This window comes from Pipistrellus kuhlii, unplaced genomic scaffold, assembly GCF_014108245.1.
Source record: "Pipistrellus kuhlii isolate mPipKuh1 unplaced genomic scaffold, mPipKuh1.p scaffold_m20_p_71, whole genome shotgun sequence".
In the NCBI taxonomy this organism is placed as follows: domain Eukaryota; kingdom Metazoa; phylum Chordata; class Mammalia; order Chiroptera; family Vespertilionidae; genus Pipistrellus; species Pipistrellus kuhlii.
This window is the reverse complement of record NW_023425575.1, coordinates 96,818-113,438: the sequence shown is the minus strand read 5'-3', so window position 1 is coordinate 113,438 and position 16,621 is coordinate 96,818. Positions and strand designations below refer to the sequence as shown.

The following is a 16,621-nucleotide window of genomic DNA, read 5'->3' as shown; positions in this document are numbered from 1 at the left end:
ACATGTCACCACGGCTGACATTCCTGGCAAAATACATCAATAAAGAAATAATTATGTGAAAATGACCACAAGTAAACATTAATTTTTGCAAGTGTCAATCCACGTGTACCTCTCATGTTCTATAAGCTACTGATACATTTCAATACAAAGTTTTCTGTACTAACCTAGTAAGCAAGACTCTTCTATTCACCCTTCTCTTTTCAGAACTTTCTGAGCTATTCTAAGCAGTAAGATGTGCATTATCTTTTTCTTTTTTTTTTAATATATTTTTTTGCTGAAACCGTTATGGCTCAGTAGATAGAGCTTCGGTCTGCGGACTGAAAGGTCCCAGGTTTGAATCGGGTCAAGGGCATGTAAATTGGTTTTTGGCACATCCTCGGTGGAGGGTGTGCAGGAGGCAATTGATCGACGTTTCTCTCTCATCAATGTTTCTAGCTCTCTATCCCTCTCCCTTCCTCTCTGTAAAAAATCAATAAAATATATATATTTTTAAATATATATATTTTTTATCTATTTCAAAGAGGAAGGGAGAGAAAGAGATAGAAACATCAATGATGAGAGGATCATTGATCAGCTGCCTCCTGCAAGCCCCCTACTGGGAATTGAGACTGCAACTGGACCATGTGCTCTTGACCAGAATCAAACCAGAGTCCTTCTTGTCTGTAGTCCAAGGCTCTATCCAGACCAGCTAGGGCAGTGGTCAGCAAACTCATTAGTCAACAGAGAGGAAAACCATAGCTCATGTGCTCGCGAGCCGCAAATTTGCCGACCACTAAGTTAGAGCATATATGCATCTTCTTACCCATGATCTAGAGCTGATGTTGCAGCCACAGTAACCTAACACCTACATTTGCCTCCTTCACTGATATCAGAGCCTCTAACCCACCCCAGTAAGGATGTCAGACATGGCTGACTCCCAAGTTTGATCTGTCACAAAAGGGATATTTTGAGTAGTTGAAAGTCATTAATTAAAGGTGGTAATGCATCCTGACCTGGAGAGTTTGCATGAAATGAATAGAGAGAAGGCCCCGGGACAAAGGAGAGAATTATAGCTCGGCCATAATCACCTGTATACCTCAGTAACCAATGAGAGGTAGAGGGCTGACCTATGAACCAGGAGGGCGGTGTTACATTCCTGGTCAGGGCACACTGCAGGTTTCACACTGGATCCCCAGTGGGGGTGTGCAGGAGGCAGCTGATCAATGATTCTCTCTGCTGATTGCTGTTTCTGACTCTGTCTCCTTCTCCTTTCCACTGAAATCAATAAAAAAATATTTTTAAAAAAGAGGGAGAAAAAAAAGAAAAATTATGAAAAAAGAGAGAGAAATATAAAAAGTGTTGATACTATGATGAAACAATTAATGAAAAAAGGAAAGAAAAACAATCCGCAAAGGCAAGAACATCAGAAGTAGAGAAATAAATCACCAGGTGGTAAGAGGAAAAGCAAACAGCCTGTGACCCAATACATCTTTTACCTGAGCAGCAGCCATTTGGTCCTGATCAGGATCTGGGATTTTTTCTCAGGTGACAGGATGTTCAGGAGTCACAGAACGTGCATTTAGAGAGGTCAGCACAGCCTGTTAATCAGCTCACCTCACAGGCACAGGTGGAAGGAGCTCACAATAAGTAAAAGGCCACCCTTCCTGTCCTTGGTCACAGGAGAGTCACCAAAAATGAGCTCCTACATGGAGACCACACTGTGAGTTTTTCTGTATCTCTCCTCCCAAAGACCTCCACAAACTCCCACATAAATGAGAATGTGAGCTGCTGTCCTGACCCCCAAACCAAACAGAGCTCCCCCTTACCTCCCTGAACACAGCCTGCTCCCACTCTCACAAAGGCGTCCTGCAACCCTCCTGCTAATCCTGTCCCCACCTTCCAACCACCCGGGGCACCTCAGTGACCAATGATGCCCCACCCAGAGCAGTTGTCCAACACTATGTGGGGAAAATACATCTAAGGATATTTCTTAAAAAAAAAAAAAAATATATATATATATATATATATATATATATATATATATATATAAAATTGATTTTTTTACAGAAGAGGAAGGGACAGTTTCTCTCATTGGTGAGAGAAAAATGCCAATCAGCAGCCTCTTGCACACCCCACACTGGGGATGTGCCCCCAATCAAGGTACATGCCCCCAACCAGAATCCAACCTGGGACCCTTCAGTCCACAGGCCAAGGCTCTATCCACTGAGCTAAACTGGCTGGGGCCTGAGGACATTTCTTTTTCTTTTAAATTATTTTTATTGATTTTTTTTTACAGAGAGAAAGGGAGAGGGAGAGTTAGAAACATGGACAAGAGAGAAACATCGATCATCTGCCTCCTGCACACCCCCAACTGGGGATGTGCCCACAACCAAGGTACATGCCCTTGACCGGAATCGAACCCGGGACCTTTCAGTCCGCAGGCGACGCTCTGTCCGCTGAGCCACAGCCTCGGCATGAGGACATTTCTTAAATCTCCTCAGAGGATCTATCCAGAGGATTTATCTCAGGACATTTTTAAATAATAAATCAAGTATCAGAGATAGAAAAAATAAATCCATGGAAGAAACACACACACACACACACACACACACACACACAAAACAACAACAACAACAACCCTAAGACCTCTAATATTCCTTGAAAAAGCAACATATGGTGACAGAGAAAGGTCACTTCCTTGTTGCCATCCCAGGAAACGACAAGGGACCCATGACCAACAGACAAGTCTCTCCCCACTCAGTGCTAAGGGTTGCAATTTCAAGCAAATTATTATAAAACTAGTGGCCTGTTGCAGGAAGATTCCTGCAATAGGGCTTCCTGCTGTGGTCGCTGCCCAACTCATACCTCAGAGAGATCAACAGAAATGTATTGAAAACACACACACACACACAAAACCACAAGCCAATATATCACAACTTAACCATCCACACCCCTTCAGCTCACCCCTCACCCAGATCAGGGTTCCCCTCCTCCCACTGCTATGTATTTCTGTCTATGGGTCTGTCCCTGTCTCCCTCTCCCTTTCTCTCCCCTGCGGTCCTTTCCTGTGTCCCCTCCTTCTCCCCTTTTCTCTCTGTCTGTCCCTACACCTGGGCCACGAACCCTTCCGAGGCTCTCTCTCCTGGTCTCTCTGCTCCCATCTCCACACAGGGCTGCGTCTTTCCCTCCCCGCGCCCGTGTCCCCGCTGCTGCCTGTTACAGTCTGTGCTGCTCCCCCTCGGCTCCCTCATCCCTGAGCCCCCCTTTCTGTCCCTGCACTCGCTCCCCAGCTCTTCTCCCCTGAACCAGTGCCTCCGTCTGAAGGGCCTCCTCCTTCTGCTCACCAGGACCCTCTCCCTCTCAGCGCACCTTCCTCTCTCTGGGGCTCCCCCTCCCCCTAGTTCTCCTCTTCCTTCCTCCTCAGGCTGCTTTCCCCAGTTACCCCCTCACTCCCACCATCGCCGTCCAGTCCCTCCCTCACCTCCTGAAGCATTCATCTTATATAAAAACTGCTGTTTGACATTGTAAGCCTGCTATTTTGGCGTCTGTAAACCTCTGCTCGCTTAAAAACAAGGCTACTGCCTATTCAGAGGCCATAAACGATGCCCCAGACAGAGCTGTCGGCGCTGACACCAGGCCAGGCCTTGAGACAGGGCCTCATGGCCCCTTCCCAGCCCGCAGGCCTTCTTCCTCATGAGGCCCAGAACTCTCATTCCAGATCTGCGAGACAAAAGAGCTAAAATAAAATTTTTTTAAAAAAAGTATAAATAAAAAAATGTTCCCTACGTGTTAGGAGGCCAAGAATGTGAAAGACATTTTTCTCTGGGCCTGGGCAGAACTTAAGGATTAAAATGTAACTCCCTTTCTCTAAGCGTGGCTTTTCCTCCCTCTTCTGTAACAGCCCTGTGGGGGCCCCCTCTCTGGGGACCCCTCTCCGCCCCCCTCCTCCCCCGGGTCTGTCTCTCCCTCCCTCTCCTGCCCCCCAGCCCGGCCCCCGCCCCGCAGTCACCGCCCCCACAAAGCCCTCCCTGGGGCAGGTCCCTCTTCCGGGGACACCGCGTTCTCCCCGAGCCCACCCCCTGGCACTGGCCCCCTGGCACTCAGACCTGATTAATGGGGGGCCTGGGAAGGCGGGCGCAGACCCCCAGGCCGGGGCCATCCGGGCTCTTTGGGCCGGAAGCGCCGGGCGGGGGAGGGCAAAGGGCGGGAACCACTGACCAGACCTCCAGCCCCGCAGGGGCACCGGCGGCCCCGGGAACGGTTTTCGGCGGGAAAACCACGCGGCGGGCGGGCCCACAGCCACAGGCGGACAGACCGCGGGCCGGGCCTCAGTTTCCCCCAAAGGAACGCGGCGCCTCCACTGCGCAGCCCCCCGGGACGCGCACTCACCGCCGGGAGGGGCTCCGGGCGGGGCTCCCACACGGACTTCAGCGCCCGCAGCGCCCTCAGCCCGCCCTGCGGGGAGCGGCCGGGAGCAGCGGCTTTAAAGCACAGACACCGCCTCAGGGAGCCGCCACCGGCCCCTCCGCAGCCGCTTCCGGCTGCCAGGACTGCGCATGCGCCTCCCTGCGGGGGCGGGGCCTGAGCGGAGCGGCTCCGCGGTGAGGGCGGGGCCAGGCCTGGGCGGGGACAGCGGGAGGGGGCGGGGCGGAGCCAGGGGGCGGCCTGGGCCCCTCCCCTCCTCCCACAGGGACAGCCCTTCCTGGGGGAGTTCCCGTCATTGTTGGGGTTTGGCTGGTGGCGCGGCTGTGACAGGATTCACAAGGAGAGAAGAGACAGGAGCGGAGAGGGCGGGGATTTTGCTTCTTTAAAGGGAGGAGAGGGCCCGGTGCCCTCTGATGGCACAAGGCCCCCCACATAGACGGGCTGTTCTTCTGTTAGGGTGCCAGCGAGTTAAGGCAGCTGTGGCAGAAGCATAAAGAGGGGAGGAGGAATCTGGAATTCACACAGACGTTTCCAGATCCCAGAGGCTGTGCTCAGAGCTCCTGGCTGGCCTGCCCTTCAGCTGCACAGGCCCCAGGGAGGTGTCTTTCCCAGGATCTTCACAGGCCGGGAACACATTCTCACAGGGAAGTCACAGAGAATTCCAAAGGCGGGCAGATTGGGTTTGAAACCAGAAACTTTCTGCCTGTGATTTTCCTGGATCCTTAAACCCTCGGTGAGGACGGGGAGGGGAAGGGCCACCTGCTCTCTCAGCCCCTCCCTGTCTCCCCATCTGAATGGAGAGGCAGCTTGAGTTAGGGAAGCAGGCGGGTGTCTGTTGGGAGCGGAGTCCCCTACCGACCTGAGAATCGGGGGATGGAGCAAGGGTAGGTAGCCCTGCCTGCTCTCCCCCAGAAGCCGGGTCACTTGGGGACGTGGCAAGCAACAGTGTCCTTCGTTCTGCTGTGCCTGCAAGATTGGAATCTGCAAACATGTCCTTGAATTAACATAGCAGAGTACAGCTGGATGAACTTTTCCAGGCAGATATCTTCCTGCGTAGGTCTTAAGGAACTGGCACATAGCCTCATGTCCTGAGAGAAGGCCATCATGTCCTGAGAGAAGGCCATCATGTCCTGAGAGAAGGCCATTTGGAGGAACGCCCAGCTTCAGCGTATAAAAGAGATTGCTCCCTTGCAGCCAGGCCCGGAACAGCTCCTCGCCTGCCCCTGCCCCAAGGCTGCCTCTCAGACATGGCTGGGAACTTTTGTGGGAACTTGAGGGTCTGCTGAATCAAGTGATGAAGGCTTAGATCTGGATGTGTTGAGTTAGTATAGTGCTGGGGTGTTGATCTGTGAGTGCCTTGGGTGGGGCCTGGATGAGGCTGGTTGACCTATTTGGAAATGTCTTTTGTGTGAAGTGTATCATTGGGCATGTGGAGGTATTATTGATATGAGAAAATGCTAAGTAACTGATTTACTATCTGAAAAGGGATTTACTATCGGGGAAAAGGGAGGGAGGAAGAGACTGAACATAAACTGCACCTATGGATGAGGACAATGGGGGATGGGGAGGGGGCGGAGAACCTGGTGGAGGGGGGAAGAAATGAGGAACCTTTGTGATAATATGAACAATAAAGATTGATAAAAAAAAAAAAAAAAAAAAAGATTGCTCCCTTAATAAACTTGCTGTGGTGCCATTAGGCTCTGCAGTCCTCCTGAAGCCCTGCTGTTCATGTCCTCTTCTTCTCAGCCTCCTAGCCATACCTTCAGGACCTGTAATACCGGCTGGTTCCGGTAGGTGTCAGAGACAGACCCAAACATCCATTCATGGTTAGGCACCTGATGAGATAATATCATGTCCATCAAGTGGAAAACAGACTTAATTTACGTATTTTTTCAAGGGACAAAAATTTCCTAGATGTCTGTGGTGGTCTGTGAAGTCTGTGTTCTGGGAATGCATATTTAAATGAATATTTTTACTTTAGTAGTCCCTATAACCTAGTTTTTAAAAATATATATATTTTATTGATTTTTTACAAAGAGAAAGAGAGGGATAGAGAGAAACATCAATCAGCGGCCTCTTTCACACCACACTCCTTACTAGGTGTGTCCACAACCAGAGTACATGCCCTTGACTGGAATCCAACATGGGACCCCTGAGTCCGCAGGCCAACGCTCTATTCACTGAGCCAAACCAGCCAGGGCCACATTCTACAGTTTTAAGGTTTCCCTCTAGAATAAAGTCCAATGTGAGGAATAAGATACAGATGCTGATTACAGACTTTAGGACAATGTTTATATTTCTACCAGAGGCCTGATTCATGAAGATTTGTGCAATGGGCCCTCCTTCTGCTGTCTGCTGGTACTGCCTTTCTGCTCCTGTTGAGAGCCGCTTTTCCAGGCTGACCAGAGGCCTGGAGCTACTGGGTATGCAAATTAGCCTATCATCTTTGTTGCGTTAATTTGCATACTCACCCCTTATTGGTGGGGCTCACAAAGGTATGGTCAATTAGCATCTTCCTGTTTTATTTTTTTTAATAAATATTTATTGCTCAGATTATTACAATTGTTTCTCCTTTTCCCCCTCATAGCTCCCTTCCACCTGGTTCTCGCCTCGCCCTCTGCCCTTACCTCACCCCCTTCATCCATAGGTTTATGATTTTTTTATTTTTTTTAAATAAATGTTTATTGATTTTTTACAGAGAGGAAGGGAGAGAGATAGAGAGCTAGAAACATCGATGAGAGAGAAACACCGACCAGCTGCCTCTTGCACACCCCCTACCGGGGATGTGCCCGCAACCAATGTACATGCCCCTGACCGGATTCGACCCTGGGACCTTTCAGTCCGCAGACTGATGCTCTACCACTGAGCCAAACTGGTTTCAGCAGGTTTACGATTTTAATCCAGTCTCTTTATGCACCCCACACACCCCTTTCCCCTGATAATTATCAATCCACTCCCTTTCTTTGCCCCTATTTCTATTATATTCACCAGTTTATGCTGTTCCTCAGATTTTTAATTCACTTGATCTTCTTCCTCTTCTTAAATAATACCTTTCAGAATTTCATATACCGTATTTTTCGGACCATAAGACGCACTTTTCCCCCCCCAGAAGTGGGGGGAAAAAGTCCCTGCGTCTTATGGTCCAAATATAGCCTACACATATACTTTAAAAAAAAAGTTTTTTTACTTGCCTGGCTCTGTGTGGTCTCTGTGTGCTTGCCCGGCTCTAAAATGGTTCTAAATGCTGCTGTTTACTTTACAGGGTTGATTACATGTGTTTATGACTGTGATGTTGGGTTTTAATGCACATAAAATATTTTAGGACACTATTTGTTTCAGAATCTTTTTTTCTTCATTTCCCTTCTCTAAAAACTGGTGCGTCTTATGGTCCAGAGCGTCTTATGGTCCGAAAAATACGGTAATACTGGTTTGGTGGTGATGAACTCCTTTAGCTTTTCTTATCTGTGAAGGTCTTTATCTGCCCTTCAATTCTGAATGATAACTTTGCTGGATACAGTAATCTTGTTTGTAGGTTCTCGCTACTGACCTTATAACTGATTTTAAACTCTATATCCAGTCTCCTCCATCTTTTTCATTTGAGATTTCCTTGTCTCGGCATTTTCGCTGCTTCCCAGAGTTGGTAGGATGGCTGTGTTTGGTGTCCTATATGGCCTATATGACACTCAGTGGGTCAGCCTCCTCAGTTATCTGAGGTAGACACTCTTGGTGCTCCCCTTTGCAGACTGCGTGTACAGCCTTGTTGTAGCAAGTCCTTATTGTTGTTGGTATCCCTGGGAGGAAGTGACCTTCAAGCCAACTGGATGTGGGTATCAGCTGTGTCTACTCTGGGATACCTTCTGTATTGGAGACAGTCTTATGGGATCAGACTTGCAAAATTGCAGAAGCCTCTGCATTCAGCTTGAATGAGGCGGAGTCTCAGGGCTGAGCTGACACTCTTGGCTTCCAGTCTGCCCCGCCCTTGTGGGCTCACCTGAGTTTCCGCCTGACCTCTGCCTTCTGCAGCTCCCCTGAGTTTCCGCCTGACCATCCCAGCTTCCCTGAGCAAGAGTGTGGGTGCCCCAGGGGCTCGCCCGGATTTGGTTGGGTCTCTGTAGTCTGGAGCTTCTGACTCCTTCCGCTATGGAGAGGCTGCGCCCGCGGCAACCTCCGAGGTCAGACCTCTCTGCGCTCCCTTACTAGCGCAGGACTGTAGACCCTGCCCGCTGCGGCTCCCGGCTCCCCCAAGTCTCCCAGTCTCTGAGTCTCTGGGTGCCTTTCTCTACAGGCCAGACTCTACCGGTATGAGCCTGGGTCCACGGGGGTTTCGGTCGGGGTTGGGGTTCAGTACAGTCAGAAGGGGTTCAGTGAAATCGGGAATTCCTTTCCCCTCCTGCCACACTTCCTCTCTGCACGCTAGTGTCTCCCTACCTCAGAGCTTTGGGCTCCCAATCCGACCCGTGAGCCTCTCTCCTTCTTCCTAGTTGTATATTTCCCACTCCGCCAGCTTTCCTTTATTTTTGGATGAATTCCGTTCTGATTTTAGTTTTTGTTTTTTAAATTATTGTGTGAGGTGGCAGCTTAGGTGCTTACCTAAGTCACCATCTTGGTTCTCCGCTCTTGGAAACTTTCTAGAAAATAAAGAAATGTGTTCACATAGGGTATGTCTAAGGTGGGAGCATAGAATATAAGGAAAATTTAAAGAATCAAGGGCTGCTGAAACCGGTTTGGCTCAGTGGTAAAGCGTCGGTCTGCGGACTGAAGGGTCCCAGGTTTGATTCTGGTCAGGGGCATGTATATTGGTTGCGGGCACATCCCCAGTAGGGGGTGTGCAGAAGGCAGCTGGTCGATGTTTCTCTCTCATTGACATTTCTAGCTCTTTATCCCTCTCTCCTCCTTTCTGTAAAAAATCAATAAAAAATATAATTTAAAAAAAGAATCAAGGGGCTGCCAAAACTGGTTTGGCTCAGTGGATGGAGCGTTGGCCTGTGGACTGAAAGGTCCCGGGTTCGATTCCGGTTAAGGGCATGTACCTTGGTTGCAGGCACATCCCCAGTAGGGGGTGTGCAAGAGGCAGCTGATCGATGATTCTCTCTCATTGATGTTTCTAACTCTCTATCCCTCTCTCTTCCTCTCTGTAAAATATCAATAAAATATATATATTTTTAAAATTTTAAAACAACATTCTAAATCAATCACAATCTCCATTTATAAACTTTTTTTTAAAATATATTTTATTGATTTTGTACAGAGAGGAAGGGAGAGAGATAGTTAGAAACATCGATGAGAGAGAGTCATCGATCAGCTGCCTCTTGCACACCCCCTACTGGGGATATGCCCGCAACCAAGGTACATGCCCTTGACCGGAATCGAACCTGGGACCCTTCAGTCCCCAAGCCGACGCTCTATCCATTGAGCCAAAACCGGTCTCGGCTATAAACTTTTTTATTTTATTTTTATTGATTTTTTACAGAGAGGAATTGAGAGACAGAGAGCTAGAAACGTCGATGAGAGAGAAACACCGACCAGCTGCCTCTTGCACACCTCCTAGTGGGGATGTGCCCGAAACCAACGTACATGCCCCTGACCAGAATCGAACCTAGGACCCTTCAGTCTGCAGATTGATGCTCTACCACTGAGCCAAACCGGTTTTGGCCACAATCTCCATTTAGATGATCTTCAAGCAGTGTGCCTTACAATATATGCAATATTCCATGGAAAAGAATATGTCAGTGAAACCCACGCAATACACAAGACCTCACAGGTATTTAAGGCAGTAACAACCCCATAATTTCAGACAAACACTAGGAATAAAACATGGTAGCATCAGCGATATGGAAGCAGAATCACATTAATATTTTCTTTTCAGTATGTCTCAAATAGTGTTAATAAAAAAATAGACAACACTATAAGTTATTATACTTATGAAAACATTGCTTCTTTTATTTACTTTTATTTTTTTAATATATTTTATTGATTTTTTACAGAGAGGAAAGGAGAGGGATAGAATTAGAAACATTGATGAGAGAGAAGCATCGATCAGCTGCCTCTTGCACACCTCCTACTGGGGATGTGCCCGCAACCCAGATACATGCCCTTGACCGGAATCGAACCCGGACCTTTCAGTCAGCAGGCTGACGCTCTATCCACTGAGCCAAACCAGTTTTGGCCATTGCTTCTTTTAATATATTCAAGCATACTAAAAATTATTTATGTTCATTTAAACATTGGGTTATTTTCTATACGTATTCTGATTTAGAATAATACCTGGAAAGTATTGACTATTCATTATTGTGAATTCTGTGATACTTTGAATTTTTTAAAAAATATATATTTTATTCATTTTGTACAGAGAGGAAGGGAGAGAGATAGAGAGTTAGAAACATCGATGAGAGAGTCATCAATCAGCTGCCTCTTGCACAACCCCTACTGGGGATATGCCCGCAACCAAGGTACATGCCCTTGACCTGAATCGAACCCGGGACCTTTCAGTCCCCAAGCCGACGCTCTATCCATTGAGCTAAACCGGTTTCGGCTGATACTTTGAATTTTAATTTAAAATATACTTTGGAAAATTTTTTAGGTTTTTGAGAAGCATTTCTTTTTAACAAAAGTCTTTTCTCCTAAATACAAAACAGAATTAAATGCAAATTGCAATCCCTGATAATGACTGAGAATGAAGGTCCAGCTATAGGACCTTTGATTTTACCTCTGCCAGGAATTTCAATGTGAGGAATAAATTATGAATGTGAAATAAAGACTTCTGGACATTGTTTACATTTCATGGTTTTTCCCCGAGTATGAATTCTGATCTCAAATACATTCATGTACTGAGTGAAACTTTGCCACATTCATTATATTTGCTGGACTTCACTCCAGCAATAATTATCTGATGTTGAGTAACATATAAATGAGAATACACACTTGGCACATGTGTAACAATTTATAAAGCTTAATTTGATCATGCTCAACAAAACTGGAACATTGGTTAAATATTTGGGCAAACTCTTTATATTTTTACTATTTCTATTTAGAATTATTCCATCCAATTACTAGTAAGTTTGAGTATAGGTTAAAAGCTTTGCCACATTCTCCTTTGGTAATGTTTCATACCATTATATTTTTTTTTGTTGAGTGAGAAACCACTCCTGATTAAAGGCTTTGACAAACTTCTATATGTATAGGTCTTCTCTCCAGTACGAATTGTATTGTGTTGAGAAACACACCATTGATCATAAAAATGTACCTAATTCTTCACATTTGTAAGGCTGCTCTTCACAATGAATTATCTGATATCCAATAAGATAACACTAAGGATTTGCCATACTCCATACATGTGTAAGATTTCTCTCCACCATGAAGTCTCTCATGTACAGTAAATCCCGAATATCTTCAAAAGCTTTTCCACATTTTTCACATTCATAGGCTTCATCCAAGCATGAATTCTATGGCGTTGACGTTGAGTAAGTTCTCACTGCTAGTAAAGTACTAACAGCACTCCTTGTAACTGCAAGGAGTTATCAACCCTTTTATGTACAATAGGATGAGAACACTGTACATAAAGGCGTTGGCACATTCTCTACATTTATCAAGTTTCTAACCAGTGTGACCTTTCTGATGATTACTAAAGATTTTGTTTGTTTTTCAATATATTTCATTGATTTTTTTTATAGAGAGGAAGGGAGAGAGATAGCTAGAAACATCAATGAGACAGAAACATTGATCAGCTGCCTCCTGCACACCTCCCACTGGGGATGTGCCCCCAACCAATGTAAATGCCCTTGACTAGAATCAATCCCGGGACCTTTCAGTCCGCAGACTGACACTCTATCCACTGAGCCAAACCGGTTTTGGTTCATTACTAAGGTTTGATGATTTAATAAAGGCTTTGCCACACTGTCTACATTCAATATTAATCCTCTGAGGTACAATAAGGGATGAGGACTTGTTGAAAGCTTTGCCACTTTTTCTACATTCATAAGGCTTTTCCCCAGTATGAACTCTCTGATGTATAGTAAGGACTGAGGACCTGTTGAAGGCTTTGCCACATTCTCTACATTTATAAGGCTTCTCTCCAGTATGAAGTTTCTGATGTCGCTTAAGGTTTGAGGAGACACTGAATGCTTTGCCACATTCACCACATTTATAGGGCTTCTCTCCAGTATGCACTCTCTGATGATCAGTAAGGGATGATGATCTGTTAAAGGCTTTCCCACACTCTCTACATTTATAAGGCTTCTCTCCAGTATGAACTCTGTGATGTACGTTAAGGATTGAGGACCTGTTGAAGGCTTTGCCACATTCTCTACATTTATAAGGCTTCTCTCCAGAATGAAGTTTCTGATGTCGATTAAGGTGTGAGGAGTAACTGAAGACTTTGCCACATTCACTACATTTATAAGGCTTCTCTCCAGTGTGAACTCTCTTATGATGAGCAAAGTTTGATGCACCACTGAAGGCTTTGCCACATTCTCCGCATCTATAAGGCTTCTCTCCAGTATGCACTGTCTGATGATCAGCAAAGTTTGATGACTTACTGAAGGTTTTGCCACATTCTCTACATTTAAATGGCCTCTCTCCAGTATGCACTCTCTGATGATAAGCAAAGTTTGATGCCTTTCTGAAGGTTCTGCCACATTCTCTACATTTATAGGGATTCTCTCCAGTATGCACTCTCTGATGAATAGTAAGTGCTGAAGCCGTAGTGTAGGCTTTGCCACATTTTGCACATTTATAGGGCTTATCTACAATATGCACTTTCTTATGATGAGCAAAGTTTGATGCAGCACTGAAGGCTTTGCCACATTCTCTACATTTATAAGACTTCTCTCCAGTATGAAGTTTCTGATGTCGATTAAGGTGTGAGGAGTCACTGAAGACTTTGCCACATTCATCACATTTATAGGGCTTCTCTCCAGTATGTACTCTCTGATGATAAACAAAGCTTGATGCAGGACTGAAGTCTTTGCCACATTCTCCGCATTTATAGGTCTTCTCTCCAGTATGAACTCTCTGATGAATAGTAAGTGCTGATGCCGTAGTGCAGGCTTTGCCACATTCTTTACATTTATAAGGCTTCTCTCCATTATGAACTCTCTGATGCTGAATAAGGATTGAGGACCTCGTGAAGACTTTGCCACACTTTCCACATTTATAAAGCTTCTCTCCGGTATGAATTCTCTCACGTTCACGAATACTTGAAAGGAAATTAATTGTTTTACCACATTCTTTACATTTATGTTTTTCTCCAGTTCGGATTTTCTGAAGTTTATTTAGATTGAGTATTTGACTGAAGAGTCTCCAACACAAATTAAATTTGTAAGCTTTCTCTCTGGTATGAATATTATCTCGTTCAGTATGATTTGAAGATTGTTCCAAAGGTTTGTCACATTTTCTTCGTTTGTTTGTTTTTGCCACAGAATGAATAAACTGAAATATACTTTGATTTGACATTTGGTCAAAGACTTTTCCATCTTTATAATGGTTCTCTGGAAGTTGAATTTTCTGATGTATATTAGAATTTGATTCTTGGTTAAAATTTTTCCAGTGCTCCTTGCATTGGTAACTTCTGTCTTCATTGCATGTATTCTGGTAATCATTGATAATGGAAAGGCCTTTAGTGACAGCTATAATTTCATTAAACATGTACTCTTTCAAATATACACCATCATGTTTTCATAGTGATAACTATGAAAACATGATAGTGTATAGAAACAACAACAACACTCCTTCCATGCTGGTGTGACTCAGGGGTTGAGCAACAAACCATGAATCGGGAGGTTACAGTTTGATTCTTGGTCAGGGCACATGCCTGAGCTATAGCCTTGATCCCCAGTGGGTAGTGAGCAACAGGCAACCAGCCAGTCAATGATTCTCTCTCATCATTGATATTTCTCTCTCTCTCTCTTTCTTCTCCTGTACTCTCAAATTGATAATCTCCCTCTCTCTCTCTCTCTCTCTCTCTCTCTCTCTCTCTCTCTCTCTCTCTATATATATATATATATATATATGTGTGTGTGTGTGTGTGTGTGTGTGTGTGGTTTTTTTTAATATATTCTACTGATTTTTTTACAGAGAGGAAGGAAGGAGGTTAGAGAGTCAGAAGCATTGATGAGAGAGAAACTTCAAACAGGTGTCTCCTGCACACTTCCTACTGGGGATATGCCCTTGACTAGAATTGAACCTGGGACCTTTCATCCGGCAGACTGACGCTCAATCCACTGATCCAAACCGGTCAGGGCGATAAAGACATATTTTAAAAACATTCCTAAGTTTATAAAAATTATAGATATTTGTATTAAAAATATTATTTTTCAATAGAAGTATAATGATACCTTAAGACAGAATTTAACAAACTAACTGCATTTAAATTTTGTATATGCATTATAAATTACTATATTCTAGAAATGGCTGGAAATTTAATCCCACACTACACTGTAATAATTTTTATATTTTTGCATTGATTACGTAAATGCATAGATTTTCAGTATTTTCATGCCTACAATGTATAATATTAAAAACATTTATTTGGTCTTCACATTTAGAAACACATTAGTTTAAAATATAATTAATTTAAATTGGGAGTATTACCAAATGTGTAATACCTTTGACCTCATTAAGTGACAATGATTTTATTAACTGTATCAGGTTACTTCTGTCCATGTTAAAATACTTTTTTCTCATCTTACATGCCTCCTCAAATTCCAAGGCTTTCATTAAATGTACATTATCAAAGTCATACCTTCCGTATCTTACCAGTAATATTTTAGGGAATAAATCTCTTATTTTTGGCTTTTGCAAAATGGCCTGGTTGTCTTCCGATAAGAAAGCTGAAAGATATGAAATAAAGTTTCACAGTTGTGACACCCAGGGAAATGTACACTGAACTTACCAGCAATTACTGACCAAATGACATTTCTGAAGTAAGTTAAATGCTCGCAGATAGACTAAAAAGGTACAATGAGGAAAAGTCAGATCAAAGTGGGTTAAAAAAATGCTTACATTTGCCACCAATACTTGAAAACACCTTGGCAAACAGTGGCAGTATTACTAGAAAACTCCCATTTCCCAGTTTTTTCTCTGAGGAGATAAACATGAGGGAACTGTGTGTGTTCAATGATCTTGTGTTTTTGCAGCATCTTGAAGAACATGTTTCTGTTTTGTATGATACAGATTGCTAAACTAATGGCATTACTGGTACATGGTGAATGGATTATAATGGCTGCTAAAGAGAAAAAGTGGGTGCCTGGAACACATGGTTCAGTGGATGTGCATGAACCTATGAACCAGGGTGTCACAGTTTGATTCCTGGTCAGGGCACGTTATGGGTTCAATCCTCAGTGTGGGGTATGCAGGAGGCAGCTGATCAATAATTCTCTCTCTGGAGGACATATGTAATAATATTAACAATAAAGAATTATTAAAAATAAATTATAATTCTCTCATCATTGATGTTTCTATTTCTTTTCCCCTCTCCCTTCCTCTCTGAAATCAATTAAAAATATTTAAGAAATAAAAGAAGTTATTCAAACACTACAGAAACTTCAATAATGAAGACAGTTATCAAGAACAAAAAGAAATTTTGGGTTGTGGGAAGAAATAGAAAATTATTTAATCTTGGAACTTACACACATTCTGACCCCGAACAATTTTGACAGAAATCAGAATTTCTTTTTTTTATATATTTTATTGACTTTCTATAGAGAGGAAGGGAGAGATAGAGAACTAGAAATGTCAATGAGAGAGAAACATCGACCAACTGCCTCTTGCACACCCCCTACCGGAACCAATGTACATGCCCTTAACCAGAATCGAACCTGGGACCTTTCAGTCCGTAGACCGATGCTCTACCACTGAGCTAAACCGGCCTCGGCAGAAATCAGAATTTCTATCACAGGTGATTCTTACTTATTTTCTCTTACGAAAAGCAAGTTCAGCCGAAACTGGTTTGGCTTAGTGGATAAAGCATTGGCCTGCTGATCAATGTTTCTCTCTCATCGATGTTTCTAACTCTATCACTCTCTATTTCTCTCCGTAACATAAAAAATAAATATAGCCAAAGCCAGTTTGGCTCAGTGGATAGAGCGTTGGTCTACGAACTGAAAGGTCTCAGGTTCAATTCCGGTCAAGGTCATGTACCTTGGTTGCGGGCACATCCCCGGTAGGGGGTGTGCAAGAGGCAGCTGGCCGATGTTTCTTTCTCATTGACCTTTCTAGCTCT

General features: G+C 44.3%; 1 protein-coding gene across 1 annotated transcript in view; it reads right to left on the bottom strand.

The window, feature by feature from the left end:
• Positions 1 to 16,621, bottom strand: part of LOC118710214 (zinc finger protein 420-like) — a 34,413-nt gene that overhangs the window by 12,758 nt on the left and 5,034 nt on the right. Inside the window, 4 exon segments of the mRNA XM_045575985.1 lie at positions 12,445 to 12,533; positions 13,206 to 13,279; positions 13,448 to 13,989; positions 15,157 to 15,230. Of these exon segments, the coding sequence (XP_045431941.1) occupies positions 12,445 to 12,533; positions 13,206 to 13,279; positions 13,448 to 13,989; positions 15,157 to 15,230 (779 nt within the window).